This window comes from Halichoerus grypus, chromosome 9, assembly GCF_964656455.1.
Source record: "Halichoerus grypus chromosome 9, mHalGry1.hap1.1, whole genome shotgun sequence".
In the NCBI taxonomy this organism is placed as follows: domain Eukaryota; kingdom Metazoa; phylum Chordata; class Mammalia; order Carnivora; family Phocidae; genus Halichoerus; species Halichoerus grypus.
The window spans coordinates 121,008,491-121,027,229 of NC_135720.1; the positions used below are offsets into that span (position 1 = coordinate 121,008,491).

The window sequence follows — 18,739 nt, forward strand, 5'->3', positions numbered from 1 at the left end:
TTTGTGGGGAGTCTGCTTGGGAGTCTCTCTCCCTCTCCCTCTGCCCCTCCTGCTCGTGCTTGCTCTCTCTCTCTCTCAAACGAATAAGTAAATCTTTAAGAAAAAAAAAGGTAAGTAATAGGAAAGAATGACAAGGATAAGAGGGGTTCAGAAAAAGGGGCTATTACAGAATCTTGCATCCCAAGGAAAACGTAAGTATGAAATACACCCTATACAGAGTAAAATTTGCTTCTAAGATTTACAAGGAAAAAAGAACAAGACATACAGTTAAAAGCATGAAAAGTTCATGGAGAAATGGGCAGAAATATAATCAGTGGGGAAAAACATCACTTTCAGTCTCTGCCAGTGCACACAGAATCCGAAAGCTAGTTCTTTGAAAGAAGTTCCCTGAGTGCTAGGAGTAGCAATGTGTATTTAGCATATTCAGTGCCATTGCTGTCCAGTTGAGCACAGGAGGATAAGGAATTTCAATGTCTCTGAATACAAAGTAACCAGACAATCTTCAGGTTCTCAAAAAAAGCTCCTAGAGGGTTCATCAGTTAGCCTAAAACAGAGAAAAGTTCAGTAAGCCCAAAGAAGCCCCCTTCTACACGGAAACACCCAGTCCTTCCTACCACAAGCTGAAAAATGATTAACATTGAGTGGTCACCCCAGAAAGGGCTCTCAAGGGAAAAGAAAGTTATATCAAAACAAAGAGCCACACTGACTAACACACCAATAGCGAAGATGTGTGTGGGGGCATGAGGCAAGCTTTCAGGTTTCATCTCGGGCACATGTCCCCTACCTACTCTATAAAACCCCTTCAGGACAGGGATGGATTCGTAGTCATTTTCAGATGTTTGCTGAATGTTTGTTAAACTAACTGGTCCACATGCGTCTGCATATGCAATAAAGACGTGCTTTTTTACCCACATTGCATATTTTTGTCCATCCCCTTACTGAGCTAGGAAGACCTGAAATAGATATGAACCTCCCCTTCCTTACTAAAGAATAATTATAGCTATGAAGTCTTTTACTCCAAAAATGAGAGCTCTTAGCTGCTTAGAGTTCCAAATAATTTCAGTATCATTTCCTAAACAAAGATAAAGTGCTAGGATAAGATTCTGATAGTCTTATCCACATTATTAATAAGGGAACTTGCCCCAAAAAATATCTCAGGGAAGGAGACTCCCAGCCTTGTCCTTTGTGTCTTGGTCCCCAGGCAGCCCCACCTGCCAGACGTAAGCACAGGGGTGTCCACACTGGGCACCCCTCCCCCCCTGCTTTATGGCAGTTCTGCAGCCTCAGGTACGAAGCTGGGTGATGGGACATAATAACCGAAAGGCAGTCCCTTCTGCTGGGTGACAAGCAGGTTTACCTGGGCCATCTGGGCAGCAGTGTTTCCTTTTGCCCCCAGGAAGACCATGGCCAGGGCTGAGGAGATGCTCACAGGAGAATAGAACACGTTGTGTGAAGGGTTGTCTTGACACAGTATCTTTAAAAGCTGGATGGCAAAGGTGCCATTTGCTTCAGAAAGAGCGTCCATGATGCAGGGTCTGGAACCAGAGCATAAAGACAGATAAAGAGAGAGGCTGCTTCAACAACCCCCCGCCCCCCCCAACGAACGTTATTGACCTCACATATGGCAGTTTGGGAATTGTACGGGTTTTTGTTTTTGTTTTTTTTAATAATAAAGCTCATAAATATTTTAAGTTGAAGGAAAACCCATTTGCTATTGCTCTCCATCCAAACAGTAAGTCCAAATATTAAGATAATTAGCTAAGTGAGGGCGCCTGGGTGGCTCAGTTGGTTAAGCAACTGCCTTCGGCTCAGGTCATGACTCTGGAGTCCCGGGATCGAGTCCCACATCGGGCTCCCTGCTCACCGGGGAGTCTGCTTCTCCCTCTGACCCTCCCCCTCTCATGCTCTCTGTCTCCCATTCTCTCTCTCAGATAAATAAATAAAAAAATTAAAAAAAAAAAGATAATTAGCTAAGTGTGGTACTGGGAGAAGATAAAACCAGCTTGAGAGCCTTGGGGAAAATGAAGAGCACCAGCTCCTGGGCACAGACGCACAGCACTCAGCCTCCGGAGATCAGGGAAGTCCAATCTTCTCCACAATACTTTCTTTTTCCATACATTTATGGAGAGAACTTCTGAGAGTTTCAGTTATGCAACAGACCACAGTCTCCCCATCTATTAGCCGATTCTTGAGAAATGTTTGAGATGCTGGTAAGCGAAGAGAGACAGGCTACAGTTGGGCATGGAACTGGCTGTGAGGCCAGGACCTTTCATCTACAGTGACTGGAGAGCCAATGTGCTCTCCTGCTGAGCAGCCCATGGCCAATTAACACCCAACTCAGAGTGCAGGACCATTGCTAGGGGCTAGGCATCACGTGACCTTCGGACCTTGGCACTGAGGGTGAGGAGTCTGGGCGTTTTTGTTTCACAATTTTTTTTTGCTAACTCAGAAACACTGATTTGGGAGTTTTACCCGTTTGTCTCAGAAAAAGCCACTACAGTGGACTGTGCATGAGAGGGCGAAGAGCAGCCCCGGTGGAACACCAGAATGGAGAGGTGAGGTGGAACAGAGAAGGGTCCAAGAGAGCAAAACCACTGAGAATGGGGAGGCCAGTAATCCTGGTAGCTACAGAGGTCAGAAGCCTAAGTGTGAGTGGGCAGGTCTGCTGACCACACACCGCTCCCATCCCCCAGCCCACATTTCTCCAGGGAATTAGCTAAGGGTGGAAATGAGACCCTCACTCACCCAACGCTGGCCTCACACCCTGGGAGACCTCCCTGACTCCTCCCACCCACCGCTCCTCATCCCCTCAAGCCCGTCACCAAGGTTTGCCTTCTGCTGCCTACATGGCTCTTGAACCAGTCTACTTCTCTTGAGCCTGCACCCTAGTCTATACCACCTGATCCCTCTCCCCGCGGACAGAGCCACCCCCCCCCCCCAGTACACTCCATTCTGACAGGAAAGAGTACCCTTTCAGCCCTCCTCTTAAACCTCGCAGGGCCCTTAAGATAAGCCCGAAGCTCACTTCATTTAAATGGCTTATGCCCCACCCGTCCGCCTCCTCTGCCTCCAGCCTCGGCCTCTGGCCATCCTGACCGCCTTTCATTCCCTCCAAGTCACCCCTGGGCCTTTGAAAACACTGTATCCAACTCCACGCCCCCTACACTGATTAATGGCACTCACGCCACCACCGCCTGCCGGGCGTGGGCCTGCAAGAGAGCTCAGGAAACGGGAAGGACTCCATGAATTTGTGTGGAAGGCCTGCAAGAATTAGGATGGGTAAGAAGTGCTTGGATTTGCAGCTGCAGACTGGTGGTTTTAGCAGGAAAGAGGACAGGTAGGGAGATGTCGTTCCGCGGATCCCTAGGAGAGAGAGGAGGTGAGGAAGCAGGGCCGGTGGGAATGCGGCTGGAGGGCGGCGAGCCCGCGGGGAGGAGGCGTGCGAGGGGAAGAGAGAAGACCCTCGGGGAGCGCCAGCGGCTGGGGCTCGCTGGCATCGGGAGGCACGGGCGCCACCCAGCAGCTGCGCCACCGAGCCCACCGAGCAGCTGTGCCACCCAGCCCACCGAGCCCACCGAGCAGCTGCGCCACCGAGCAACTGTGCCACCGAGCCCACCGAGCAACTGCGTCACCAAACAGCTGCGCCACCGAGCCCAGCGAGCTCGGTGCTGGGCTCGCCACCGAGGCCACCGAGCAACCGTGCCACCCAGCCCACCGAGCCCACCGAGCAGCTGCGCCACCGAGCAACTGTGCCACCGAGCCCACCGAGCAACTGCGCCACCAAACAGCTGCGCCACCGAGCCCAGCGAGCCGCTGCGCCACCGAGCAGCTGCGAAGTGAAGGGCTCTCTTTCTGTCAGCAGGGAGAGGGCCAGGTCGGCTCGGTTTCGCTGGCGTCCTCGCGTCCTCGCGTCCTCGCGTCCTCGCGTCCTCGCGTCCTGTCTCCAGGCCGGAGCGCGGGGGTTCTCCTCGTCCGCCGTCCCCGCCCTGCCCCGGAACGCCCCCACTTGCCCCCTCCGGCACCGCGCCGCTCCTCCCTCCAGACCCGGATCCCAACGACTCCAGGCCGAGCTTCGCAGCCGCGCCGCGGGTCCCCACTCGGGTGATTGGCACCCGCAGGACTCCGCCCGCCCCCAGGGCCCGAGACCACCCCTAGGCTTCCCGCCAGGGCGGGGGCGGTGCCTGGGGGCGGGGCTCGGCGAGAGGCGGGGGCTCGGCGAGAGGCACCCTAGTCTGTACCACCTGATCCCTCTCCCCGCGGACAGAGCCACCCCCCCCCCAGTACACTCCATTCTGACAGGAAAGAGTACCCTTTCAGCCCTCCTCTTAAACCTCGCAGGGCCCTTAAGATAAGCCCGAAGCTCACTTCATTTAAATGGCTTATGCCCCACCCGTCCGCCTCCTCTGCCTCCAGCCTCGGCCTCTGGCCATCCTGACCGCCTTTCATTCCCTCCAAGTCACCCCTGGGCCTTTGAAAACACTGTATCCAACTCCACGCCCCCTACACTGATTAATGGCACTCACGCCACCACCGCCTGCCGGGCGTGGGCCTGCAAGAGAGCTCAGGAAACGGGAAGGACTCCATGAATTTGTGTGGAAGGCCTGCAAGAATTAGGATGGGTAAGAAGTGCTTGGATTTGCAGCTGCAAATCCCGGCCCCCCTGGCCCCGCCGCGCGAGTGGGACCCTGCAACCTAAAGGGCTGTCGGCGCCCGCGGTCTGCCAGAGGCCTCCGCTCTTCTCCCTCCTCCTCTGCTCCTCCCCCCGCCCATGCTCTCTCTCCGTCTGCTCTCCCTCTCAAAAAAAAAAAAAAAAATCTTGTTTTAAAAGAAAAAGTATACAATTCAGTGATTTTTAGTCTGTTCACAAAGTTGTACAACTATCACCACGATCTAACTCCAGAACATTGTATCACCTCAAAAAGAAACACCGTGCCCATTAGCACTTTCTATTCCCTCCTCCTCCGGCCCCAGGCAACCATGAAGCCATTGCCTAGGTTCGCCTACTGTGGGCATTTCCCGTAGATAGAATCATATATAATAGTCTTTTGTGACTGCCTCCTTTCACTTAGCACAGTGTTCTCAAGGTTGATCTTTGCTGGTTCAAGGTGACAATTATCTGTATTTCATTTCTTATGACTGATAATATAATAATATAAAGTGTGTACACATATATATCCATTTTGATTATTCATTCATCAGTTGGTAGACAATTGGCTGTTTCCCTCTTTTGTCTGTTATGAATAATGCTACTATGTACATTCACATATAAAATTTTGTGTAGACATATTTTCACTTCTCTTGAGTCTATACCTGGAGTGGAATTGTTAAATCATATAAGTCGTCTATATTTAGCTTTCAGAGGAAATGTCAAAATATTTTTCAAAGCAGCGACACAATTTTACCACCATCATTGTATGTGCGTTTCAATTTCCTAAAATTTTAAATTTTAGCCATCAGAGTGGATGTGAAGTGGTATCTCATTATGGCTTAGAGTTGTATTTCCATACTGATTAATGATGTTGAGCACCTTTTATCTTTTTCATGTGCTTACTGGCTCTTTGTCTATCTTCTTCAGAAAAAAATCAATTCAAATACTTTGCTCATTTTCAAATTAGGTTATTTGTCTTTTTATTGTTGAGTTTTAACACTGTAAGTTTTTATTCACTTCATTATCATACTGCATAATCAAACTGCTCAAAACCAGTGATAAAAAGAAAATCTTAAAAGTGATCAAAGAAAAGAGGTACAGAAAAACAGAGATAAAGAGGATATCAGATTTTTCTTTAGCAACAATGCAAGCAAGAATACAGTGGAGAAACATTTTTCAAATACTGCAAGAAAAAAGAGAAACCATCAACCGAGAACTCTGACCTTTCAAAAATATTTTTCAAAAATGAAGGTGAAATAAAGGCTTTTTTAGACTGACAAAACCCAAATGTTTTCATCACCCACCAACCTTGCACTTCAAGAAGTGTTGAAGTAATTCCTTCAGGTAGGCAGACTAAAGATGACAAAGAAATAAGGATCTACCCAAAGGAAGAAGAGCACTGGAAATGAGAACTATCAGGTAAATATATATAAGACTCTTTTTCTTATTTCTTAAATGTCTTTAAAGGATAACTGCTTTAATAAAAATAGTAATAATGTACCATGGGGTTCATAACACATAGGAAAACAACAGCACAAAAGACAGCAGAGTCCAATTCTAAAAGTTATGGGGAAATGCAAAGTACCCCAAATAGCCAAAACAATTCTGAAAAGTAAGAATAAAACTGGAGGACTAACATTACCTCAAAACTTATTATTAAGCTACAATAATGAAGATGTTGTAGTATTGACATCAAGAAAGACATTAGATCAGTGGAATCAAATATAGTCCAAAAATAGAGCCATATGTATATGATCAATTGATTTTTGAAAGAGGTGCAAATACAGATCAGTGGAGAAAGGATGGTTTTGCAACAGATGCAAAATGAGCTCAAAATGGATCATAGGCCAAAATGTAAAATATTAGGGTATAATATTTCTTGAAGAAACTTAAGAGATAATCCCTGTGACCTTAGCTTCAACAAAGAGTTATTAGATAAAAAGCACAATACATAAACAAAAAAAAAAGTTGAATAAACTGGACTTCATTAAACTTAAGAACTCCTCTTTGAAAGGCACTGTTATCAAAATGAAAACTCAAGCCACAAGCTGGATGAAAATATTTGCAAATCATGTATCTGGTTAAGGACTTGGTATCTATAAGAACTCTCAAAATGCAATAAACAAATGCCTTTCCAGTCCTGTGGGTTAAATTTTTTTTCCAAATCCATTTTAGAAAGCACAGCCCCTGAAATGGATGTGGTCTAACAGGGAACATAGTCTATCTTGGTATATTTTAATAAGAGCTGCAATATAAATGATAAGTGGTTCAGGTAAGAGGCTGATGAACTGAATCCAAATTTGAACCAGGAGCAACCATGCTTCAGTCCAAGTCAAAGAATAAGTCAGTGGTACCATGAGCAGAAGTGTAAATCAGTACTTTTTGGAGACCAGTTTGGAAGAAGCCTCAAAAAGTGCCCAACTTTTGTCTCAACAGTACTATGTTTAGGAAGATTTCCTTTAGAATATTAAGGATGTGAGCAAATAATTAGGATATTCATAACAATGCAGTATATAATATAAATAATTTTAATCACCCAAATTGTCTGAGTAAACAGATCACAAGAAATATGGACAATCCCACAATGCAATTGTATGCATATCAACACTGACTATGTGGAAAAGTAGTCACCTAGAAGAGGGTTTATAGTAAGGAGGGGCTACGAAAGTCTATGACTAACTTGTGTGAACAGATGATTGTAGGTTTATATTTGCATATAGATGTTGGTTCGAAACCCCCCTGGGAGCTTCCCTGGTATAATCTGAAACCAGCCTCATGCTCAGAGATTGGGGAGAGACTGAAGAAAGAGGCAGGCCACCCTAGCTTGGTAGGTGGCAGTTTTATTAAGCAAAGGGAACTTACATACAAGGCTTGTCTTGGGCGGCAGCAAGGTGAATGGATCCCCACAGCCACCCACCAGATCTTCAAAAGTTTAGAAAGAGGCCTTAACTGGGCTCAGTCACATATACCACGCAGGTGTTTTCCACACCACGTCAGTATCTCAAGACTATGTCCTTGGAGTGGCCTCTGGGAGTGGCAAAGGCAAGCAAAGCCCACATTCCAAGGACGGGGGGAGGCTGTCGAGCCTCCAAGTGCCAGTGTCCAGCTTGTGATCTTCCCCAACAGCATAGACTAGGGAAGGAGATACATATACGTATATGTCCCCATCAACAGCAGTGATCGCTAGGTGTGGATTTGCGGACAACTTAAATTTTCTTCGTATTTTCTATAGTTTCTAAATTTCTGCCACAACACATACTCATTTGTAATCAAAAAAGGTATTAATGTAGGGAGGTCCTTTCTTAAGCAAGGGAGATGCTTGAGCTACATGTGGGATTACACAGGCCATGGCTCCCAGGCGTTGGTGAGTTTGTGAGGGTTTCTTTGCGGGCTTTAGGAGAAACAGGCAGAGTTTTGTGTGCGCCTCCAGGGGACAGGGATGGAGAGGACTGCGGGCGTCCGCTTCGGAGGTCCACCTCTAGCCTGAAGCTCATTGCTGGAGCCCCTGGGCCTGTATCTGGCTTGTTCTCACAAGGGACTCTCGGAGATGTGGAGCATGCAGAGCTCTCTGTGCGACACTGAAGAAGACACTGAGAGACACGGTCTCAATTGTTGGGGAGACAGACCCTGGGTGGCTGCAGGGCTAACATGTCAAGATCTCTGGAATTGCGAGCCATGGGGCCTGGGCACCGGCATCTCCTGATGAGGTTGGCAGGGGTGGGCGGCAGAGCTCGAGGTGATCCTAGGACAGAAGAGCAGAGGACTGGCCCAAGGGTCCCTGAGATGCTCCAAGGACACCCACAGATAATGAGCACAGCCTGGGAAGGGAGCCATCTCAGGTTATATAGGGAGGGCAGAAACGCTCAGGGACACCCTAAATACTGCAAAAGAAGCATAGCGTTCTCAGCCCCAAACTTCACACATCTGAAGCCTCAGTTATTCGAGCAGCCCCCGAATGCTCAGAACAAGCATTCACAAATCCGCCCAAGTGCACACATTTTATTTTGCTGTTCAAACCACTGCACTGATTTGGTCACACAAGATTTAAATTAAGTCACGGTAGGCAGAAGGGGAAGGGAGCGCATGGACAGCTACTCTACCTTTTATGTGCTTTCATCACTGGTCGCCTCTGCAAGGTGTCTCTGCACGACCTTGGATGCACACTTCACATTCCAGGGAAGTTGGCCTTGGCTTCCTCAAACACACCAGTCATTGCGAAACTTTGGAGAAAAGACTGCAAGCCATAACTCTCCAAAACTCGAACTTTCTTTAGTGAGCTTTTCTGGATTTGTCCAGGCTCTGAACTCAGATGTCAGTGCTTTTTCCATGTGGAAAAACAGAGTTAAATGGTAAAATCCAGACGACAACAACATGTGCCCATGCACACACTTATTATCCCCCACCTGTCTCCCAGCCCCACACCCCCTGTGCAACTAGGTGGTAAGTTCTGGTCCGAGACAATGCACAGATAGTTTTCTTCTTATAAACACATCAAGACTCTTCCCAAGTTCTCGAGTTTTCCCTGTCCTCCCTAGGACACTAGAGTAAAACAACTGGAAAACAACAGACCAGCAAAGGTTTTCTTTCTTTTTCATTTTTTTTTAAAGATTTATTTATTTATTTTAGAGAGAGAGAGAGAGAAAGAGCATGAGCGGGGGGTGGGGGGGGGGCAGAGGGAGACTCCCTGCTGGATGTGGAGCTTGATCCCTCGACCTTGAAATCATGACCTGTGCCAAAATCAAGAGTCGGACGCTTCACCAACTGAGCCACCCAGGTGCCCCCAGCAGAGGTTTTCAAAAAGAACTATTTTCCCTAAACTCATTTAAAATATTTAATTTCAAAATTCTCATAACCAATTGTTACACTTATATTCATGCTATATACACATTACTGTGAGTCAAAGGACAGTCTGACAAAGGAGAGGCCAAGATCAGGGCTTGGACCTCTGACTGTGGAAGAGAAGGAAATCAGGGAAGGGTGGTGTGCTTCCTGTGAGCCGAGAGCAGAAATGGGAATTAGAGGAGTGTAGCGTCAGGCATCCCTGTTTGCCCTCACACTTCCTGCCTGCCCTGGAGTTAGCTTCTGGTCCCCCAGGAGCTGTCACTCATTCTGTGCAACCACAAAGAAGGAAGGAAGGACAGAGAGGGGGCCTCCATTTGTATCTGCTCCTCCCCTTACCTAGAGCCCCAATAAGTGCCCCTCTTCAGTGACAGCTCATGGGATACCAGCTCTAGTCCCAGTCTCTCCTAATTTTCTTCAAGTAGCCATGACAGATCTCATCCACGGCCCCACAAGGGAAGCGCATTCTGGTCCCATGAGAGAAGGCGGGGAAATCAGGCAGGCCCCCTCAGCATCCCAGGCAGTGGTGGGCTGGAGCTGGCTCCTACCTGCAGCAAGGGGCCATTCTTAAACTTCCAGAAACTTGTTGTCAAACTCTTGGTAACAGAAGTCAGCCATGGTGAGAGCGCTTACCCCACAGGAACCAGCAAACATTACTTTTTTTTATTAACATAGTGTATTATTTGTTTCAGGGGTACAGGTCTGTGATTCAGCAGTCTTACACAATTCACAGCACTCACCATAGCACATACCCTCCCCAATGTCCATCACGAATCCCCCTCCACTTCTGCAACCCTCAGTTTGTTTCCCGAGATTAAGAGTCTCTTATGGTTTGTCTCCCCTTCCGGTTTTGTCTTGTTTCATTTTTACCTCCCTTCCCCTATGATCCTCTGTTTTGTTTCTCAAATTTCTCATATCAGTGAGATCATATGATAATTGTCTTTCCCTGATTGACTTATTTCACTTAGCATAATACTCTCTAGTTCCATCCATGTTGTTGCAAATGGCAAGATTTCATTTTTTTGATGGCTGCATAATATTCCTGTGTGTGTGTGTGTGTGTGTGTGTGTGTGTGTATACACACCCACACATATATACCACATCTTCTTTATCCATTCATCTATTGATGGACATCTAGGCTCTTTCCATAGTTTGGCTATTGTGGACATTAACCAGCAAACATTATTATTCAGGGTTTCCACCTACCCCCACCCCAACACATACACATCACCTCTGGGTGATGAGCCAGTTTGCCAGCAACATTGATCCTATACCTTCTACCTACAAGTTTACTTTGCCCTCCTGGACTCTCTTCCTTCCTGTCAGAGAAAAAGGTCTCTCCTCCTGTCTAAGGTAAGTTCCTCACTTGTACTTTAGATCCTTGTTACTCAAAGTGTGGTCCATGGACCAACGGCATCTGTATTATAAACAAGCTTATTAGAAATAAAAACTTGAAGTCCACACCCAGACCTACTGAACAGAGACTGCTCTAAACAAGATTGCTAAGGCAGCCATAACAAAGTAGCACAGATTGAGTGGCTTAAACAACAGAAATTTATTTACTCACAATTCTGGAAGCTTGAAATCCAAGATCAAGGTGTCAACAGATTTGGTTTCTTCTGAGGCCTCTCTCCTTGGCTTATAGATTGCGATCTTCTTTCTGGGTCTTCACATAGCTCTTCCTCTGTATCTATCTGTGTCCAAATTTCCTCCTCTTATGAGGACATCAGTCATATTGGGTTAAGGCCCACCCTAATGACCTCCTTTTTACTTTTACCACTACTTTAAAGACCCCGTCTCCAAATACAATCACATTCTGAGTACAAGGCGGTAAGGACTTCGACATATGAATTTTAGGGAACACAACTCAGCCCATAACAATTTGTATACATATTAATGTTTGAGAAACACTGTCTGGATCAATCCCTACCCTCTCTTTCAAGACTCTTGTTCAATAATTATTAGGTCTTCAACAAGCACCCCCCCTTCAAAATAAAGAATAATGTCCTTATATTTTTGGCATACTCTCTTCTTTGCTTCATCAAACCTTGCCCTTACTAGCAATTCCACTTTGGAATACCCAATAGAAATGCATACATGAGGGGGTGCCTGGCTGGCTCAGTAGAACATCCAATTCTTGATCTTGGGGTCCTGAGTTTGAGACCCAAGTTGGGTGTAGAGATTACTTTAAAAAAGAAAGAAAGAAATGCATACACATGTTCACCAAAAGACATGCAGTGGTATTCATCCAGCACTACTTGTGATAACCCAAAGTTGGGAACTCCTAGAATGCTATCTAGTGGGTGGAGTTAAAAAAATGAGCTCAGGCTGGAATCCACCGACACTCAGACTTACTGCTGTGGGCTTACCATGGCCAGATGAGTATTGTCATCAGGAAGCAGAATGACATCAGGTCCGCCTATGCACAGGGCAGCCCCAGGTCTGGGGTTTGCACCTATCTCTATACCCTGTTTTAAATTTAGCTTGCTTAAATATCATATGTACTATCTCTGTCTCCTCATAAAAACAGGAAGTCAAAATTAGATTACTGAAACATGAACACAGCTTACCCCCCAAATAATACATCTAACTGGAAGAACCCCTTGGGGACAGACAAGAGAGTTTTTACTTCTGTATGATCTTTATGCTGATACCTATAAAATCTTCATCAGTACCTCTTAGTGTTGAGTACAGAGTGCTTTTGTCCCCTCAGACCAAATATTACCAGGTGAGAGAGAATAGATCAGCAAATATAGAGAGACCTAAACTTTCTATATTAGTTTTGGAAGGAGTTGTGTTTTTGTTCCTCTTTTGAGAAGCTGCATAAAAAACACCCCCATGGATTTTCTAATTAAAAAATATTTCTCCAAGTTAAGACGATCATCAACTAATATCCAGACCTTTGGGAAGAAGGTTCTGGTTAGAAAAGATATTGCTGGCCAAAGGGAATGATCCTTTCATCCTGAAGAGTTGCCCAGTTATGTCATATAAATGTAACTATAAAGCTTAAAAATAAATTCAAATACATTGTATACTTTTGTATCTTTGAGCAATATGCATATTCGGTTGATGGAGGCCAGATCCAAGCTATAGCTCCCACCCATCATCCCATTCAAAAGGCAGTGTAAGAAAGTGTTTAAAGTTAGCCTTAACATCCAGTAACACTGTTTTTTGAGCTCGGAATTGTAGAGCCATGAATCTTAAGACAACAGATAGGCATCCTTGTCCCTCACATTGCAAGAAGGTGTCTGAATAAATGTAGAGCATGATGGCACGATACACACGTGCCGGCTGCCTCTGGGCCCCAGGACTTAGAGGAAACTTACCTCCAATCCATATCATATCACCAAGGACAGAAGCTGGATTTGACCAAGGATGAAAAAACAGAACTCTCACTACGAAAATGGTTCTAGGCTTTTTCTCCCTTCCTCCCAGTAAAAGATACACAGGGGACATGAAATCCATTCAGCAATAGATTAAGAATTGAAAGTTGCTTTTTTTTAATTAATTAATTTAGTTATTTTAGAGACAGAGTGAGCAGGGGGAGGGGCAGAGGGCAAGAGAGAATCCTCAAGCAGACTCCCAACTGAGCACGGAGCCCGACTCAGGGGGACTCATTCCAGGACCCTGAGATCATGACCCGAGCCAAAGGCAGACACCAAAATCCTGTCAAGCACACACAGATAGGCATCTGATAACTAGGTCAGGATGCTAATCTCAAGGAGACCACGCCCCAGCTAGGCTCAGTCCCCCTTTCCTTCCTGACTTGAAGACTCCCTAAGCTAGCACCTCATACCACCACTGTGTGATGCAGTTCCCTGTCTCTTCTGTGACTCTTCTGTGTCATTAGCCAAGGACAGTGCCCCTAGCTCTGCCTGAGGGAACTCTGACAGAATTCCTTACAGAGAACAAACACTGAGTTGGGTTCTAATCTGCATGGGTTTCCACAACTTAAAAAAAATTTTTTCCCCTTTTAACATGTTTCTACCATAAATACTTGCACATGTTATGTTGCATTTCAAGATTCATTAACTCAATTAACAAAAAGAGGAAAACCATCTACTATCTATCTGCCTGTCACTGTGCTAGGTCTTGGCACCAAGTTGAAGACGTAATATCTGACCTGAGGTGACTTACAGTCTGATGAGAGAGGCCGAAAATACAGAGAGGTACTTTCATGGTGTTATGGGGAAACGGATGGTGGCAGCCATGCTCCCCAAACCTCAAGGACATCCCTGTCCCACACCTACACTCCATATGGACTCCATTGACTTTTCTGTCTCTCTCATTAGCCTGTAAGCCTTAGGATAGCCTCACTCTCCTATACTCGTTTTTGTGTCAATAGTATCAATCACAGTGTCTGAAACATATTTGTTGAATGACTGAGACGCTTCATAGTGGGGTGTGATCATTTAAAAATATTATAGCTCTCCAGTGGGACAAAGAGGGAACCAGCATTTTACATCCGGATCATCATAGTAACAAGAGAACAGAGAGCAAGGAAGGTCTTCTGGGAATGGATTGGGATAGGTCTGGAGGGATGTGTGTGTGTGTGTGTGTGTGTGTGTGTGTGTGTGTGTGTGTCAGGGTGGCTGTTAGGGAGAATGTACTGGCGGGGAATGATCATTGAAAAGTAAATTTGAGACCAAACAGAGAAAGATCTGTACCCAATACACTAAAACCTAGAGACAACTCTTCTATGATTATTTGGTTTCAGATATAAAGAGCTTGGCAGTTGGCTCTCATCCTCTGCTCATCACGTGTTTTCAAATATTTCAGCTTTTATAGAAGAGGAAGTAGAGTGGAAGAGAAGCCAAGCAAGCAAGGAGAGTGGTGGGTGACTCCCTGTGTCTCCAATATTCTCCAATAATGAAAGATCAGGCTGATGTTCAAAAATGAACATCAATTAACCAGATGTTTCTTAGAATGACCAGTGCTTATCCAGGAAGACCCAGCCCACCAAAGGACCCAGGATCATCCCCAAGGAGATTGAAGCCCAGAGCAGGCAACCTCCATGGGGTGGCACCACGTATTTGTGACTTACAGAAGAATGCCTGACACAGCCAACCAGTGAGATGGTCAGAATCACTCCATCAGTTCATGAATCTCACAATAACATCACCCTGTATATTACTTGGTAGTTTTTGTTTGTTTGTTTTGCTTCACTTATTGCATTAAGGAAGGGTTTTTCTGGACTAGAGAATTTTGTAGAAGCTACCCAGATTTAAAGTCTCAGTTTAACAATAAGATTTTTATTTAGAAAGACTCTTTTGTCAGTAGTGTGGATTTATGAGACAGAGGAAAAGACCAGGCTGGACTTGGAGGACCAGTCATGTAGCAATTAAAAAAACAGTGTAGAAGATACAGTGAGACTCTGAACGCAGGCAATAGCAGTGTGGCTCAGAAAAGGGGGCAAATTTAAGAGATCTTGAAGGGGAATCAGCCCAACCACCAGCAGTAAGACTGGGGAGGACTCAGGATGGCTGAGCTTCTGCCTTCTATAGCACAATGGGGAATAGGGAGTCAAGGGGGAGGAGCAGGTTTGGGTGCAGGAGGATAGACATACTGAGAGAGAGAGAAACAATAAAAAAAGAACGACATAATTCAGAAGTAATATTAAAATTCAGAATTATAATTACAGAAGTGTATTTCTAAGCACGTTTTTAAAGCAGTAGAGTTATAGTCCCCAAAGTACTATGCTTCAGCTTATGATTTCTTTTACTTTACATTGGTGTGAAGGTGACATGCATTCAGTAGAAACTGTTCTTTGAATTTTGAACTTTTCAAGGTTAGCCATACATGGGATGATCCTCTCCCACGATGCTGGCTGGCAGCCGCAGCTCCCAGGTGGTCATGCAATCACCAGGGTCAACAACCGATATGCTTACAACCACTCTGTACCCATACGACCATTCTGTTTTTCACTTTTAGTAGTATTTGATAAATTACATGAAATCGTCAACACTAAAATAGGCTTTGTGTTAGATGATTTTGTGCAATTGTGGGCTAAGCACAGGGTATATTTAGCACTTTTAAGGAAGGCTGGGCTAAGCTACAATGCTTGATAGGTCAGGTATATGAAATGCACTTTTAACTCTGGATATTTTCACTTGATGATGGGTTTATTGGGGCATAACCCCACTGTAAGTCAAGGAAGATCTGTACTTTATCCTCTGCCCTTCTGTAGTTCCTCTTCTATTTTCCTTTTCATCCAATGTATGAACCCCACTTACTGAAAGGAAATTACACATTTTTTTCTCCAAAGGTGTCAGCAGTTTTGAGAAAGCACTGCTTGCAACATCGGTTAATGTCATTGAGAAGTGAGTGGAACCCTTGGTGAACATCACCATCTTTGTTGCCAAGTGTCTGTTAACAGAGAACACCACCAACCACTTCAAACATTTCCTTCTAATTGCCTTCTAGTGACCTCCAAACAAATCTCTGTACTGAAGATCATGTGGGTTCCTATAGGAAAAGGAGTTTGATTTAATTGCCTAGCACGGGCTTTATCAACCACATCATTACTGACATGGGGCCAGATGATTCTTGGCTGTGGGGGCTCTCTGTGCATTTCAGGATGTCTAGCAGCATTCATGGCTTCTACCTACTAGGTACCCATAGCACTTCCTCCATTATGACAACTCAAGTGACTCCAGATATTGCCACGGGTCTTCCAAGGGGACACCATTGCCCCTAGCTGAAAACCAATGTAGCAAATGTATTCCTATCAGAAAAGTATGATAACAGGAGGCAGAAAGAAAAGAAAAAAAATAGGTCTTTGGGATTGAATCTAACATGGCCTCAGGGAAATGAGAAAGAGCAGACATAAAAATGAAAATGTCTCACTAGCAATTTTACAGAAGTTCTCCAGACCAGATTGTGATTAAACGTCAAGTCAGAATAGAAACTAAGGTTGTTCCTGTGTCTCCCACCCCAACCCAAAGTCTCCCTCCTCCAGTGAACAGGAAGAAGGAACCTCAGGGTAACCCCACTGAGGTTCATTGCTGCACTGTGGGGGAATGTTCATATAACCCCCTGATACTACGTCAAAATGGTCCATAAAGCGCAATGCTCCGGGACACTTTCACCAGATCATGATAGAAACCCAAAACACAAAGAGGCGAAGAACTACTTCCCGAAAACATTACCCACTACTTCATTTGTACAGAAGGTCACACATAACCCACTTTGGAGATGATTATGTGTTCCCTCTAAACGACTCCAGAAGATGTAAGTTCTCTCATTTGTGTTGTATTCTTTCACTACACATAATCACACACTAAAAATGACCCATTTACAAAAGTTCATTTAGATAACTGCATTTCAATTTTAGATAGGTTTTTAAGAAAGTTCAAAATAAAACAACATTGAAAGCCTTTGTCTTTTTGTGAAATAGAGTTGTAATTTTATCTTACTCATCAAAGATGCAATTTTGCTATAATATACTGATGCTTTTGTCTGGATAAAATAACTTAATCGCTTGATTCCGCCCCCCCCCCCCATGAACACTATCAGAGATTCTCTGTCCTACACAATTTACCTTTCTACCCATTTCTGCTCTTTCTCCATCACCATGGTGCCCCTCCTGCTACCAATGGGCCACACTGGTTTTCATCAGCTGGTGCGAAGGTGTGAAAAGATCAGCTCTTTGGAATCACAGCAAAAAAGCATGGCCTTGTTCTTCCTGTGTGACAAGCATGCACACCTGGGACATCTGGGCAGCAGGGTTTCCTTTCGTTGCTATGAAGACCGTGGCCAGAGCAAAGGAGATGCTCAGGGCCAAGAAAAACACATGTCCTGACTTCTACTTTTTCCCCCCACATTCTTTTTTGTAAATTTCATTTCATTTCATTTAAATTCAATTTATTAACATATAGTGTATTATTAGTTTCAGAGGTAGAGTTCAGTGATTCACCAGTTGCATATAACACCCAGTGCTCATTCCATCAAGTGCCCTCCTTAATGCCCATCACCCAGTTACCCCATCCCCCCACCCACCACCCCTCCAGTAATCCTCAGTTTGTTTCCTAAAGTTAAGGGTCTCTTATGGTTTGTCTCCCTCTCTGATTTCATCTTACTTTTTTTTTCCCTTCCTTCCCCTATGATCCTGTTTTGTTTCTTAAATTCCACATCTGAGTGAGATCATATAATAATTGTCTTTCTCTGACTGACTGACTTTGCTTAGCATAATACTCTCTAATTCCATCCACATCATTGAAAATGGCAAGATTTCATTTTTGATGGCTGAATAATATTCCAGTGTGTGTGTGTGTGTGTGTGTGTGTGTGTGTGTGTGTGTGTGTATAAAGATATATATATATATATATATATATATATATATATATATATATACCACATCTTCTTTATCCATTCATCTGTTGATGGACATCTGGGCTCTTTCCATATTTTGGTTATTGTGGACATTGCTGCTATTAACATTGGGGTGCAGGTACCCCTTCGAATCAGCACTTTTGTATCCTCTGGATAAACACCTAGTAGGGCAATTGCTGGGTCATAAGGTAGCTCTATTTTCAACTTTTTGAGGAACCTCCATACTGTTTCCCAGAGTGACTGCACCAGCTTGCATCCCACCAGCAGTGTAGGAGGGTTCCCCCTTCTCTGCATCCTCACCAGCATCTCTTTTTTGCTGACTTGTTAATTTTAGCCATTCTGTCTGGTGTGAAGTGGTATCTCATTGTGGTTTTGATTTGTATTTCCCTGATGCCAAGTGATGTTGAGCATTTTTTCATGTGTCTGTTGGCCATTTGTATGTCTTCTTTGGAGAAATGTATGTTGATGTCTTCTGCCCATTTCTTGACTGGATCGTTTGTTCTTTGGGTGTTGAGTTTGAGAAGTTCTTTATAGATTTTGGATACTAGCCCTTTATCTGATAAGACATTTGCAAATATCTTCTCCCATTCTGTAGGTTCTTTTGGTTTTGTCAGAAAAGCCCCCAAATAGCCAAAGGAACATTGACAAAGAAAACCAAAGCTGGTGACATCACAATTCTGGAGTTCCCTCATGTTTTTAATGAGCTAACGGCAAAAGTACCATTTGCAACATAAGCAAATCTGTGACCTAAAGGATCATCAGGGAAAGTTGAGATCTAAAGCATAACCCAGAAGCACATCAAGTCCTTTTTTAGTCACCTTGTCATTAGTACCTCTGTCAGTGGACACTGGGTGTGGTCAGCAGAATAATGGCCCCTCAAAGATGTCCACGTCCTAATCCCCAAACCCTGTGACTGTGTCA

General features: G+C 44.7%; 2 protein-coding genes across 16 annotated transcripts in view; one reads left to right on the forward strand and one right to left on the reverse strand.

The window, feature by feature from the left end:
* Positions 1-18,739, reverse strand: part of SERPINB9 (serpin family B member 9) — a 60,534-nt gene that overhangs the window by 17,913 nt on the left and 23,882 nt on the right. For 8 of the 15 annotated variants that reach the window (XR_004915793.2, XM_036087287.2, XM_078055621.1 and 5 more), the window contains one exon: positions 1,358-1,535. Coding sequence is in view for 14 of the 15 variants with exons in the window: in XM_078055625.1 (XP_077911751.1) it covers positions 1,358-1,535 (178 nt within the window). In the remaining variant the exon portion in view is untranslated. Of the gene's footprint in view, positions 1-1,357; positions 1,536-1,983; positions 2,925-3,183; positions 3,386-3,616; positions 3,657-3,765; positions 3,898-8,748; positions 8,944-18,739 lie in introns of those variants that run through there. The other 7 variants (XM_078055627.1, XM_036087289.2, XM_078055626.1 and 4 more) reach the window with 7 other exon arrangements.
* On the forward strand, positions 2,196-16,865 carry LOC118532607 (uncharacterized). Its single transcript, XM_078055852.1, has 6 exons — positions 2,196-2,210; positions 2,486-2,555; positions 3,385-4,619; positions 5,993-6,067; positions 10,180-10,840; positions 14,267-16,865. Exons 1-3 carry the CDS (start codon positions 2,196-2,198, stop codon positions 4,350-4,352), a joined length of 1,053 nt encoding a protein of 350 aa, XP_077911978.1. The 3' UTR covers positions 4,353-4,619; positions 5,993-6,067; positions 10,180-10,840; positions 14,267-16,865.

Coding starts and splice junctions, on each gene's coding strand:
- LOC118532607 (XM_078055852.1), top strand. Junction 2,556..3,384: donor TGGAACACCAGAATGGAGAG/GTGAGGTGGAAC, acceptor AGAGGAGGTGAG/GAAGCAGGGCCGGTGGGAAT.